Genomic DNA, 13,723 nt, shown 5'->3' with positions numbered 1-13,723 from the left:
CTTCTTGAGACCTTCCAAGGTTCCGGGGAGCTGAGTCCTGAGAAATCCCTCCCTGGCTGGTTTTGCTTTCTGAGATGCCCACAGAGACAACAGTCCCCTCCCCCAAACCTGCATCAGATCATCACGAGCCACCCCCTTGTTTGTCAGGGGTCCTTACCAGAAGTGCTGTGGGAGTCGTGGGTTTGTAAACGAGACCCGAAGACAGGAATGGGGTGGGTGCGCTAGAGACTGGCAGTCTGATCAGCGTGTGCTTCAATATTCACAGTTCACCTCTGTACAGTCGGATAGGGGGCGAAGTTGAAGTAGGTTGGCATCCTGTAGGTTCAGAGTGGGCCGCTTCTGTGTTGTTGGGCGTAACAAAAATATATGGCTGCCTTGTAGTAGGCATCGGCATCACGTGCTTACATACAATAATTAATACCTTCTCCTTGTCTCGTTTCTCATTAGGAAAACTTAGCCAGACTCCAGCGGGCCTTTGCAAGGAAATGGGAATTCATCTTTATGCAAGCCGAAGCGCAAGTGAAGTAGGTGAACTTGTCAGAGTGGGGGAGGGGAACCAATAAGACTCTGGGATTCGGAGATGGTGTGCTGAGTGAGGTAGTCCAAGGGAGGCGTCCCTTCCCCACTCGGCCTGCCTGCGTTTGTCACTCTTAAGAACTACGGAGAGGAAATGAAGACCAGGATGGATATTTTGTCTTTGTAACTCTTGCCCCTCAACATTTCACAAGGGTGGACTTCGGCGGGCAGAGGGGTCGGGGGGGTGGGTCCTCTCGGACACCAGAGTCCGGGTCAAGCTGCACTGTTTCCATAAAGAGTTTCAGCTCTGTCCTTCTGCACACAGAGGCTGAAAGCCCTTGCTGGTAGTCAGGGGCTCATTCTTCATAGATGACCTTGGAGGAATTTGAAGGAGGTCATCCCATAGCCCTTTTCTCCCCAGGGCAGGGGTCTGGAACCAGTCCAAAAAATCAGCTTGTTTGGAAGCCTGGCAGATGAATTGAGAAATATCAGCTCATGATGCCAAAGGCCATGACTTTGGATTTGTGGCCATGGCTCTTCCCCTTGAATTGAATTTGTCCATCATGGACAGAGATAGGTATTTACAGTCTGCGCCCCTCTTATCCCCCACCCATCAGGGCTAAGAGATCACTGCAGGAAGAGAACAGGCAACCCAAGGGCAGGCTGGTTCAGACAGGGGCCGGAAAAGACTAACCCAGGCAGCCTCTACTGAGTCTTTCAGATCCACCGATAAGGTCGCTTTTCCTTCTTCCCATATTGTCTTTTTCCCTCCTGGGGCATTTGGGAGAAGCTGCTGCTTCTTGCAGGCATGAGCTCTGAGGAAAGACACGCAGGCAGATTGGGGCATAGGGAATAAAGCCCCCTCGCCCCAGCAGCGTGGGTGTCCACCAGCTGCTCTGCAATCTGGAAACGAGACTGCTTGGGCAATCTCCCTCGTCCTGCCGGCCGAGGGTCTCGGAGTGAGCCAGGCAGTGGAAGCTGAAAGCATCAAGTCCCTCTTCCCTAGGACACCACTTGCATGTGCACAGACTCCTGCTCCCACGGCCCAGGCCTCCGGAGGATGTGGCTCATCCTCTGTGGGAGGTAGCGCAGCCCAGGGCAAGAGTTTGGTCCCAGGTTGTAGATGAGGAACCCAGGTGAAATGACCCACAAGGCCATTTGCTCCAGTGGCCTGCATATTGCCAATCACTGTTGCATTTCTTTGCATGCCTCTGTCTCTCCCCTGTCAGGAGCTCTGGTGGCCTATTGATTTACGAACCGGGCTGCTAACTTCAAGGTCAGCAGTTTGAAACCACCAGCCGCACCAAGGGAGAATGACGAAGCTTTCTACTCCCCTGAAGAGTTGTAATCTCAGAAACCCACAGGGCCAGTTCTACTCTGTCCTATGGGGTCGCTCTGAATAGGCATCAACTTGAGGGCAGTGAGCCCCATTGAGAGTTGAGTCTTTCCCCTGCCCACGATGCCAGCCACCTACTGACTAGCTGGGTGTTCCCAGCAGCCCCCCGAGGGAGGTGGGCACCAGGGACTGAGTGCTGAGTTGTGACAGGAGAAGCCTGGCACTTACTTGAGGCTGAATGGTCCCTGTGGACCCAGGAGTCCCTGGGGAGAAGGGCATCGGTTCAGACTTCACAAGTCAAACAGCAGCAGGTTACCAAAAGGGGAGAAGGTGGGGCTTTGTTCACGGCCACCTTTCTCCATGAACTCTTTGGATGAATGCTGTGATTACATTATAGTTGTGGGACCATCAGAGTACATGTTAATTGTTACACCCACCAAAGTCACAAGGTGAAGATGCGTTTATTTCAGCTCAGTACCCGAAAGTGCTCCCAAGAGAGCCGAACACCAGAAGTCACGAGGTGATGAATCCGAGTGATGCTTAGAGGGACCACATGGAGTAACGCACATTGTCTTGAAAGCCTCTTGCCCATGCTGCTGATCAAGCCTTTGTCTCCTGCAAGATCTCTCTGGCAACACGTGTCCCCTCCCCCAGCCTGGATCTTGTCCCACACCAGGGCCATCACCCTGCTTTTGAGACTGCAGGTGGCTTCAGTTCTTTTCTGAACACAGTTTCAGCCTGCACTAGGGGGACATTCCTGCTGACCTCAGAGAGGGGGACGTGGGCAAGCCCCCGGCTCTGTTCCTCCCTGCCATCTCCATGCCCGGACTCCTCGGATGGCCTGGCTTGTCATAGTCTAAACTGTAATCATTCAAACAGTGTGTTAGTCTGGGTGCTTTAGAGAAACAGAACCACAGACACTCATGTATAAGAGAGAGTTTTCTATAAAGGGTAAGTGCACATCAAGAAAATATCCCAACCCAGTGCTGCCCAAGCCCACAAGTCCATTAACCCATTAACCCACATGTCCAACACCAATTTACAAAGTCCTCCTCCATCTCACAAAACACACACTATGATACCAACTGCAGGAGGAAAGCTGAGTCAGTGAATGTATAAGCATCTCGGCGCTGGCAGGGGTCTCCACACGGCTGCTCCAGCATCCAGGGCTGCATCGGGGTAGGTCCATGTGACTTCTCCTCAGAGATGTCTTGCAGGAAGTGAGCCTTGCTAGCTGGAGCAGAGAACTTGCTAAGACAATTGCGCCTTGGTCCGACCGTCAGAAAGCAAGAGACCCAAGAACTTGAAAGGCGAGGCTCACTGAGCCATTTATCCCTCCGCCCTTCAATTACCCTCACACTGTTTACTGGCCAGGTTGGCACAATAAACTAGCTCAAACGGATAGTTGCAAGCCCACAGAGCCAGCACCTATGTGGTGAAGTGGTTGAGCCTAAAGCAAAGAGGGGCTCGGAGGCGTCTCCTGGAGGACGTCGGCAGCCCACGTTTTCCAGACAGGAGGCCCCGGGGGGCACCGTGGTTTTGCTCTGGGCTACTATTGGAAAGGTTGGCCGTTCAAACCCACCCATCGTGCTGCAGATGAAAGGCCTGGTCGTGTGCTTCCATAAAGAGGGTGATGAAGAAAGCCTCTGGGACCCGCAGGGCCACCAGGAATCAGAAACAATTCACACAGGCGACAGCGAGCTGGGTGCCGAGGCAGGGCCTCTGTTGGCCTGGGTCCACTGAGCTCCTAAAGTGGGTGGTGGGGAAGAAAGGGGGGTGGCAGGGGAGCGGGTTGGGGTACGGCCCAGGAGAAATACAGAATGCAAGAGCCACTGGTTTCCTTTCCTTCCCCTTTCAGGATTGATCGGAAGAAGGACAAGACCGAAAGGAAGATCCTGGACAGTCAGGAGCGAGCCTTTTGGGATGTCCATCGGCCCGTGGTGAGAAAGCCCTGCCTGGGCGCTGGATCGCCTGTTTCCTCCTCTTGAAGGAAATGCTCTTCCCCCCCGGGTGTCTCCTTCTTCAAGAATGTCCTGCCCTTTCCTGTGAAGCCCACTTGGCAATGCCGTGGGCCCATCCCGCTCAGGAGATTTCTCTGGAACACATGACATTCTACCTTTTAAAACAATCCATCCGTGACAACACAGGGTTGGAAATGAGGAGCGTTCATGGGAATTCCATCAGGAGCCTTCATGCCCCAGGAATTCCCATTCCCAAAATAAACATTTTTTAATGATTAATCATTTTATGGCGGGGGTGCTCATAGAGATCTTATAACAATCCATCAACCAGTTGCATCAAGCACACTTGTCCGTATGTTGCATCATCATTTTCAGAACATCTTCCTTCCACTTGAGCCCTTGGGATCAATCAGCTCCTCTTTTCAACATCCACTGCCTTAGATGCTGTAGTTTACTTGAGTCTCTTTCAAACAATTCCTAATTTTAGGTTAGGAAAATGAATCATAATGTTTTCCTGGTTGAGATGGAACTAAAATGAATAAAGTACTTCAGCCTTCCTAAAAGCTGAGTAGGGGGTCCGTAGGTGGTATAATAGGCAGCCCTGGTGGTGTAGTGGGCTACGAGTTGGGCTTCTAACTACATGGCTCTTAGTTCGAATCCACCAGCTGCTCTTTTGGAGAGAGATGAGGCTCTCTGTTCCTGTAAATATTTAATCCTTGCATACCTGCAGGGGCAGTTCTATTTTGTCCTACAGAGTCGCCGTGGGTGGGACATCAACTCTGGGGCAATGAGTTGGGTTGGTGTTGGTTTGGGTGGTACAGTTGGTTAACTGACCCTCTAGTCACCAAAAGGTTGCTGGTTCGAGTTCACCCCGTGGTGCCTCGGGAGAAAGCCTTGTCATCCTCTCTCCCCGAGTGGAGCAGAGCACGACTAGGGCATCGTGGGGTCACTATGAGTTGGAACGGACTCAACTGCCCCTGGTGGCTAAGAGCTGAGTCCAACCAATGACCTGACAGCGCCTCTCTTGGGAGCAGGGTCTTTGTAGGCAGTTACCTGGGTGAACTAAGCAAGGCGGCGGTGGCTGCACTGATCTTGTCTCCTTGAATACGAAGTGTGGGGCCACGAGCTGTACATCATGCCCTCCCTGTATCCTCACCATGCTTTTCCAGTTTATCTGAGAGCTCTGTGGAGAAGAAGGGCACCCTGGGGATGAAGTATCTTGCCAAAAGGAAGTGCATGTGGCCCCGAGGAAAGCAGGGCTCGCCAGTGATGGGACAGAGGCGATTTGGGCCAAGGTGGGAGGGTAATTTTCACTTGGCCATTGAGCTGATGGGTTTGTTTTGGTTTGATTTTTCCCTCAGCCAGGCTGTGTGAACACAACCGAAATGGATATCAGAAAGTGCCGGCGCCTGAAGAATCCACAAAAGGTTAAAAAGGTTCGCTTCGGTTTGCTGCATGAGACCTTCGCTCGGGTGACGAGCACGCCCCTGCTCACCCACTGGTGCGCTGTGGGTGGTTCGGGCACACTTCACCACGGGGACCGCCCACTCCTTCTTCAGATACCATGGATGATGGTGCCGGCGCCCTGCTGGCTGCTGGGCCCAGTGGCACACCCTCCTGGAGCCCACGGTCAGGGAGGATGGCAAGGGCACAGCTGCCGTGGGTGGGGAGTGGGGTGGGTACAGACGACAAGGGGCACCCAGGAGGGGCAGTGGGGGGCCTCTTTGGGGCCTTTGGGTATTCTGTGGTCTGGGGGCCAAATACAAGGGTGCTCTTCAAAAGGCTCATGGGAAAATGGAAGGGAAGGGTAACAGCATATTCCCACGAACTGTGTGAAGCCCCTGCGTAGTAGTTGACTCTGGGAAGGCATCAGGAGCCAAAGAAACTAAAGGACAAAGAAGGGGGTGTGCCCACAGGACTTTGCTTGGCTGGGCCATCAGGGGACAGTGGAGCACCACACTAGAATGCCTTCCTTCATGGTGAGAGACCCAGCGGATAGCCAACATCCCTCTCAATGGAGGCGTGTATGTTGCCATGGTGCTGAGCAGACTGCCCTGGTGCTGCCACACTAAGACTAGGAAGTAAGGCCTGGGGATCTGCTTCTGGAGATCAGCCATTGCCCACTTCAGATCATGAGGGTCAGGTCCTATTGTATTTGGGTTGCCTTGAGCTGGGAGATGACCCCAGTGGCAGCTGACAATGACGGATCATCCAAACCATCGTCTTTCCCAATTGTGAGTGACCCAGGGTCACTTGTGTCCCAGTTGACTGGGCAGGGCAGTGGTCATGGTATGCCCAAGGATGCACCACCCTCTCCATGCCACCCATGACCTGGGGGACACAGCTGTCCTCCAGATGGGATCCCAAAACATCCCTGTGTCCTGCAGTGGTCCACTGTGGACCTCTCTCATTCTCACTCTATCGGTGTCTCTCTCTCTCTCTCTCTCTGCCTTTTCTCTGTGTTAGTCTGGGTAGACTAGAGAAACAAATCCACAGAAACGCCTATGTATAAGAGAGAGTTTCATATAAAGGGTAAGTGTACATTAAGAAAGCATCCCAACCCAGTGCTGCCCAAGCCCATAAGTCTGACATTAGCCCATATGTCCTACATTGATCTACAAAGTCCTCCTCCTCCACAAAACACATGCAATGATGCCGACTGCAGGAGGAAAGCCAAATCAGTGAGCGTCTAAGCATCTCAGTGCTGGCAGAGGTCTCCACACAGCTGCTCCAGCACCCAGGGCTGCATCGGGCTAGGTCCATGTGGCTTCTTCTCAGGGATGTCTCACAGGAAGTGAGCATTGCCAGCTGAGGCAAAGAACTAGCTAAGGCAGCTACACCCTGGTCCGACCATCAGAGAGCAAGAGACCCAAGAACTAGAAAGGTGAGGCTCACCAAGCCATTTTTCTCTCTGCCCTTCAATAAATCCCACATGTGTTTCTGGGCCAGGTTGGCACAATAAACTTTAACTGTCTTACACTCCAATTCTTCCTCTCATGTATAAACCTCTTGTGTTTTCAAGCATGGCTCTTCCCTGGGGTGCGTAGACATCGTATCATTTTATAATGCTGTTATTGCTGTTAGGTGGCATCGAGTCGGTGCCAACTCATAGGGACCCTACGTAGCAGCAGAACAAAACACTGCCCGGTCCGGCACCATCCTCACAATTGTTATTTTATTTGAGCCCATGGAGACAGCCACTGCGCCCATCCGACTCATCAAGGGCCTTCTCATGTTGCTGCCCCTCTGCCTCACCAAGCATCATAGCCTTCCCCAGGGACTGGCCTCTCCTGACAGCATGGCCAAAGTACGTGAGACAAAGTCTCCCTCCTGGGAGCCTTCTGGCCATACTTCTCCCATGACTGGCTCGTTTGCTGTTTGGGCAGTGCATGGTCCTGTTCATAGTCTCCATCATTCAAACGCATCCATGCTTCTTCCGTCTTCCTGGCACAGTGTCCAACTTTCACAGGCACGCGAGGCCATTGAAAATACCCTGGTGCACCTTAGTCCTCAAAGTAACCTCTTTGCTTTTCAGCACTTAAAGAGTTCTTCTGCAGTGATTTCTTCAATGCTGTATATATCATTTGTTCTCTTTCCTGTAGGACACACTGACAGGCAAGTGGTGGGATTTTATAATATCGGTCTTAAAATGTCCTCACTTAATCTTTAATAGCGATTAAGTGCTGGCGACAAGGTTGGAGGTTTGGACCCCCCAGCGGTCCCTCAAAAGGCAGACATGGCCGTTCGTTTCGGCAGGCTCACAGCCTGGAGAGCACAGTCCTACCCAGGACACGTGGGGCCCCCTGACTTGGAGTGGACTTGGTAGCAAGTAGCACCAAGGACAGTTCTATTCCAGAATCTCACCAAGCCCGCATCCATCCTATCTGCAACCTCTCGATTTTACAGATTCCATCCATGCTTTGCACACCCTGATTCAGCCTTCCCAACACCACACCCGCCAAAAGCAGAGAGTACCTTTAGTGGGGTTCTCTCACAAAATACTGCTCGAGAAATAGCCACAGCTCTGGGCAGACAGAGAAAGGGAGGCCAGGAGAATGTTCTACTGGAAAGGCAAATATCGAGACCCAGCCATCTCAGTGGGATAAGCAGTAGGACGCGTTATCTGGGGACCAACAGAAAGCCTAAAGTGGATCTTTTAAAATAATAATAATTTTGTTTTATTTCATTGTTGCAAATAGATCCCGCAGAACTTGTACCAATTCCACACTCTGCACGCACCCACTGGTCTTCGAGTTGGGCAACCTCTCACCCTCCTGGAGAGGATCTGACGGGCATCAGCTTCACCCGTGGTTCTTGAGCTCTCTGGTGCCTCAGGGTCACCTGGGGCATTTGATGAAGGCTCACTCCCCCAAATATGGATGCAGATGGCCGGGGGTAGAGTGGCCTGATCCATCTGCATCTTTAGAAGTGTCTCCAGATTCTTGGCTGATGGTCTATGGACCACTCCTGGGCAACTCTGACTCGCTAGGACACAGTTGTCAGCTCCATGAAAGGAAAGATATTCTACCAGTGGGCACCCAGGCAAGGGATGAGCTGCCTCCGGAAGCAGAGTCCCCCACCGCTGGAGAAGTCAGGCAGAGGCCAGCACCTCTTGTCTAGGGGGGCCGGGAGGGGTTTGAAGCACGAATGAACTAGCTGGCTTCTGAGGCACCCTCCTGTCCAAGGATGTATCTATCATTCTCTGCTCTGGCTTCTCCTCCAGTCCGTGTACGGCGTGACAGATGAGTCCCAGTCGCAAAGCCCCGTGCATGTACCCACCCAGCCTGTCAGGAAAACGACAAAGGAGGACATCCGGAAACAGGTCAGTGTACCAACTACCACCCTCTCGGGTGAGCTGGGGTGGGTAGGAGGTGGGGCTGGGGGTGGAGGTGGAGTAGCCAGTGAGAGCGGAGCCCAGGTTTGCACACTGTGTGTCCATGGAAGCTGGGGGGAAACACTCTTGACCAAGCCCCCCACCCCCACGCCCCCAGCACTTAGTGGAGCTGTCCCTGCTCTGTGGATGAGGATGAAAGTCAGGTGTCCAGTGGACAGCCATGGAAGCCAGGAGGAGGGAAGGTCTCAGATCACAGGACTCTTAAAAATCACCATGTGGTCCCAGAGTGAGCCAGGCCAGGACCTCTGACTTGGTGCAAGCCGTGATTTGCAGGGCTCATGGAAGGATAAAGACATGCCCGCTCCCAGTGGCCACTAGAGAACGCTCTGGTGCTGTGCTGTTTTCTTTCCTGATGAGGAGTCAGCTGATCAGTCCAGGTCCACGTAGGATGACGAGTTTCCTTGCCTCTCTGGAGGCTGTCTCAGGGCCTTTACATTACACTTTGCCCTGGTGGCCTAGTGGTTACACCTTGGGCTGCCAACCACAAGGTCAGCAGTTCGAAACCACCAACCACTCTTTGGAAGAAAGATGAGGCTTTCTACTCCTGTAAAGAGTGACAGGCTCAGACACCCCCAGGGGCAGTTGTACCCTGTTCTGCGGGGTCGCCCTGAGTCGGGGCCTTGAGACTAAGGCAGACCAAGAGGATAGGCCTAGGGATCTACTTCAAAAAATCTGGAAAGCAAGCAAACAAACAAACAAACACCCTGAGGATCACAATGGTGTCATCAGCTATTGATGGTTGGAGCTGAGGTAGGACCATGCGGCATACCTTTCCACTGTGCCTGGGGTTACCCTGGGTCATGGCCAATGGCAGCTCATAACAATATCCCCTGTGATGCTTTGCTGGCTTCTGGGAACCCAAAGGGTAGGCCTTCAGATGCTTGCCCCCGACACATCTACTGTTGGGTTAGGAAGAAGAAACAGACATACGCTAAATAGCTGTCGGGTGCTTCCTGTCACATGCACCAAGGCCACGTATGTGTGATGTACTGTGAAAGGTACAATGGAGAAAGAGACTAGGGATTAGTCAAAACGGGTGTGTATGGGACACAGGCCTGCCCATGCTGTTGCTAAGTTCTGTCGAATAGAGGCCACTTTTAAGTTTGAAATCACTTGGAGCTCTGTAAGACTCCAAATATATAAAACGCAGTCCAAGGGAGTACGCAGTTAAAGGCCAGGCAATAGAAGTGAACTTCTGGGTGTGGTTGGAGAAACCTTCTTAGGGAGGTATTTGAGCCTTAGTAGATATATGGGGTTCTGGCTTCTAAGGGGGTGAGAAAGGGGTGGGTGGATCATGGAAAGAATCCTATTTTCACCCTAATGAGTGTGTTTTCTTTCCCCAGATAACATTTTTGAATGCGCAGATCGACAGACATTGTTTAAAAATGTCCAAAGTGGCTGAAAGGTATGTCTCCTCTCTGTAATATCCCTGAAATGCTACAGGCTGTGCTTAACAGTGTGTGCCATTCCAAGAGCCCCAACCACAGTCGATGCGAAAAATACCACAGGCATGAGCGTAGAGCTAAGATAATAGACATGCCCCGGGTTGTGTCAAGACCTGTCTTCCAACTAACGTGTTTCAGGGGATGGCCATGCGACCTTGTCAATCAAGGGAGAGTGCTTAAAAGCTACATGATGCTCTTCTGCCTCCAGCCCCTTGAAGAATTCAAGTGGCATTGTTCCCCTTTCAGCTATAAAACACCCAGATTCACTTTACAGGGAGAGAGAAATTATGTGTAGCCTTCCAGGGCCTGGCCCCAGACCCAGTGGCAGCCGGCAGGTTGGAGCATCCGGAGGTGTTTTACCTCCACACACCGTCAACCACTGAGCTGCATCAAGTCAACTGCAAAGATGTATTTGCACTACAATGTTTCGCTCGGTGAACTAGTGGGAAGATGTCAGGGGCGGGGTGGGTGGGGGCACGCGACTCCATTTTATCAGCTGAAGACACTGTTGCTGGTTTTGAACTGGTGGGTAAAGAGAGGAGACCACCTGGGGGGGGTCTTTATGGAATAAAAGTCATCAGGCAGCTCAGACCTGAGCCTGAGCTCACCCGTATACGGCCATTGAAGGAATCAAAGGCTTAAGTCTTCGTGTTTCTTGGATGCCAGCGTTCAAGTTCTTTAGCCCTGCAGGTCTCGCAGGGGAGAGGGGTGACCGGCAGGGTGGGCCACCTCTCAGCCTGTCTCCTCTGGCCCCTGGGTTCATCTACAGCTTCTCTCTAGATCAGTGACCACAGATTGAGGCTAGGAAACTCCAACCCCAAAGCTTCAATGCACGTCCTGCCTGCGGGAGCCTGGCAGGCGCCCTCGACTGGGGCTCCTGGTGTTGGCAGCATCAAGTCCAAGATTGCTCAATGCTGGCACTGTTGACATTTGGTCTGGATAAGTCTGTGTGGTAGGAGCTCTCCTGGGGATGGTAGGATGTTCACCAGTCCTCAGGGGCTCCAGTGGCAACCAAAAGTGTCTCCGGACCTGGTCAAGTGGCCCCTGGGGGAGGTGGGGGAATCACCTCCTGCTGAGAATCTGTGATATTCAGATTTTTCTTCATGCAAGTGCTTTGGACAGATGCTGATGGCTGGACAGCAGCCAACACTGTAGAAGTCAGCTGATGTACGTTAGAGTGTTTGCTCCTAGTGGGCTGCAGAAGTACCCCAGATCCCCGTTGGCTTAAGATAGGATCGTGTTGTTGTTGTTCAGACTCATAGCGACCCACCCTTGGTACAGCAGAACGAAGCACCATCACCCACACCATTGTCCTCATGTTTGAGCCGTTGTTGCAGCCACTGGGTCAGTCCAGCTCATCAAGGGCCTTCCTCTTTTTCTTTTGTGTGTGTGTTTGTTTGTTTTTTTTGGACAATGTAATTTTTTTTATAAATCTTTATTTTTAATCATTTTATTAGGGGCTCATACAACTCTTATCACAATCCATCCATACATCAATTGTGAAAAGCACATTTGTACATTCATTGCCCTCATCATTCTCAAAGCATCTGCTCTCCACCCAAGCCCCTGGCATCAGCTCCTCAATTTTCCCCTCCCTCCCGCTCCCCACCCCCATGAACCCTTGATAATTTGCAAATTATTATTTTGTCATATATTGGACTATCTGATGTCTCCCTTCACCCACTTTTCTGTTGTCCATCCCCCAGGAAGGAGGTTATATGTAGATCCTTGTAATCGGTTCCCCCTTTCCAACCCACCCTCCCTCCACCCTCCCAGTATCACCTCTCATACCACTGGTCCTGAAGGGATCATCCACCCTGGATTCCCTGTGTTTCCAGTTCCTATCTGTACCAGTGTACATCCTCTGGTCTAGCTAGATTTGTAAGGTAGAATTGGGATCATAATAGTGGGAGGAGGGGAGCATGTAGGAACTAGAGGAAAGTTGTATGTTTCATCATTGCTACACTTCACCCTGACTGGCTTGTCTCCTCTCCAAGACCCTTCTGTAAGGGGATGTCCAGTGGCCTACAAGTGGGCTTTGGGTCTCCACTCCACACTCCTCTCCTCATTCACAATGATATGATTTTGTGTTCTGATGATGCCTGATACCTGATCCCTTCTACAACTCATGATCGCACAGGCTGGTGTGCTTCTTCCATGTGGGCTTTGTTGCTTCTGAGCTAGATGACCGCTTGTTCACCTTCAAGCCTTTAAGACCCCAGACGCTATATCTTTTGATAGCTGGGCACCATCAGCTTTCTTCGCCACATTTGCTTATGCACCCATTTGTCTTCAGCGGTCATATCAGGGAGGTGAGCACGCAATGATATGATTTTTTGTTCTTTAATGCCTGATAACTGATCCCTTCAACACCTCATGATCACACAGGCTGTTGTGCTTCTTCCATGTGGGCTTTCTTGCTTCTCAGCTAGATGGCCGCTTGTTTACCTTCAAGCCTTTAAGACCCCAGACTATATCTTTTGATAGACAGGCACCATCAGCTTTCTTCACCACATTTGCTTATGCACCTGCTTTGTCTCCAGCGATTGTGTCGGGAAGGTGAGCATCATAGAATGCCAATCTACTAGAACAAAGTATTCTTGCATTGAGGGGGTACTGAGTGGAGGAGGGCCTTCCTCTTTTTCACGGCCCTTCTACTTTACCAACCATGATTTCCTCCAGGGGCATGATGTCCTTCTCCTCTCCTGATAGCATGCCCATGGAGGTGAGAGACCGAGTCTTGCCATCCTTGCTTCTATGGAGCATTCTGGCTGGAATCCTCCATGCAAGACAGATCGGTCTGTTCTTTTGGCAGTCAGTTAGGGGAGTCGACTCTGAACAATACCTTAGACCCCCTGAGGCTGCCTCAGACTCCTTGGCTGATACACATGGTTCACACACCTGGCTGTTAACTGAAAGGGTTTACAACCCAGAGGGACCTCAGGGAGGAGGGGGCAGGGGGGACCCAGTGATCTGCTTCTGAGGAATGAGCCACGAGGACCTCAGGATCTCAGTTCTACCTGTTACTCAGGGGATCTCTCCAAGGGAGAACCACTCACTCACTCTCAGGCAACCACAAAAGGCTGTGTTGCTGCTGAGCTGGTTCTGTCTGTGCCCGGTGGGTTTCTTTCCCTGGGAGAGGGGCTATCAATAATGCTTGTGCTGGCTTCCACTACTAACACTGGGCCTCCGAAGAGGGTTTTAGGGTCATCGGGTAGGTGTTGGGTTCAAACACCCCCACCAGCTGCTCTGCAAGAGAAAGGTGGCTTGGCCGCTGCTGTACAGACATACAGTCCTGGAACCCTCTGTAAGGTCACTGTGAGTGGCAATCACAGGGGAGCGTGCACAGGGGGCCTCTTTCCTGGGTCTAGCTGCATGGACCCAGTGGGTCTGCACTTGAACCTCCGGGAGGAGCTTGCGATATAGGAAGCGTCCCCAACCCTGCTGGCTCCTGGAGAACTGGGTCAGTTCCACCTTGAATACATAACCTGCAGGTGGGCTCATCTGGTCCCTGAGGATTCAGTGACACCACCACTCACGATTCAGGCGGACCTGAGAGCTCAGATCAGAA

General features: G+C 51.9%; 1 protein-coding gene across 6 annotated transcripts in view; it reads left to right on the top strand.

Annotated features, from left to right (window-relative positions):
• RGS6 (regulator of G protein signaling 6) overlaps nucleotides 1–13,723 on the top strand; it is a 201,815-nt gene that overhangs the window by 105,975 nt on the left and 82,117 nt on the right. For 4 of the 6 annotated variants that reach the window (XM_075530606.1, XM_075530603.1, XM_075530609.1 and 1 more), the window contains exons 6-10: nucleotides 448–524; nucleotides 3,711–3,792; nucleotides 5,175–5,249; nucleotides 8,537–8,635; nucleotides 10,051–10,112. In XM_075530606.1, coding sequence (XP_075386721.1) covers nucleotides 448–524; nucleotides 3,711–3,792; nucleotides 5,175–5,249; nucleotides 8,537–8,635; nucleotides 10,051–10,112 — 395 coding nt within the window. The remainder of the gene's footprint in view (nucleotides 1–447; nucleotides 525–3,710; nucleotides 3,793–5,174; nucleotides 5,250–8,536; nucleotides 8,636–10,050; nucleotides 10,113–13,723) is intronic. The other 2 variants (XM_075530604.1, XM_075530607.1) reach the window with 2 other exon arrangements.

The sequence above is a fragment of the Tenrec ecaudatus genome, chromosome 14 (assembly GCF_050624435.1).
Source record: "Tenrec ecaudatus isolate mTenEca1 chromosome 14, mTenEca1.hap1, whole genome shotgun sequence".
In the NCBI taxonomy this organism is placed as follows: domain Eukaryota; kingdom Metazoa; phylum Chordata; class Mammalia; order Afrosoricida; family Tenrecidae; genus Tenrec; species Tenrec ecaudatus.
The sequence above is the reverse complement of the archived record's forward strand: the minus strand, read 5'-3'. Positions and strand labels throughout refer to the sequence as shown.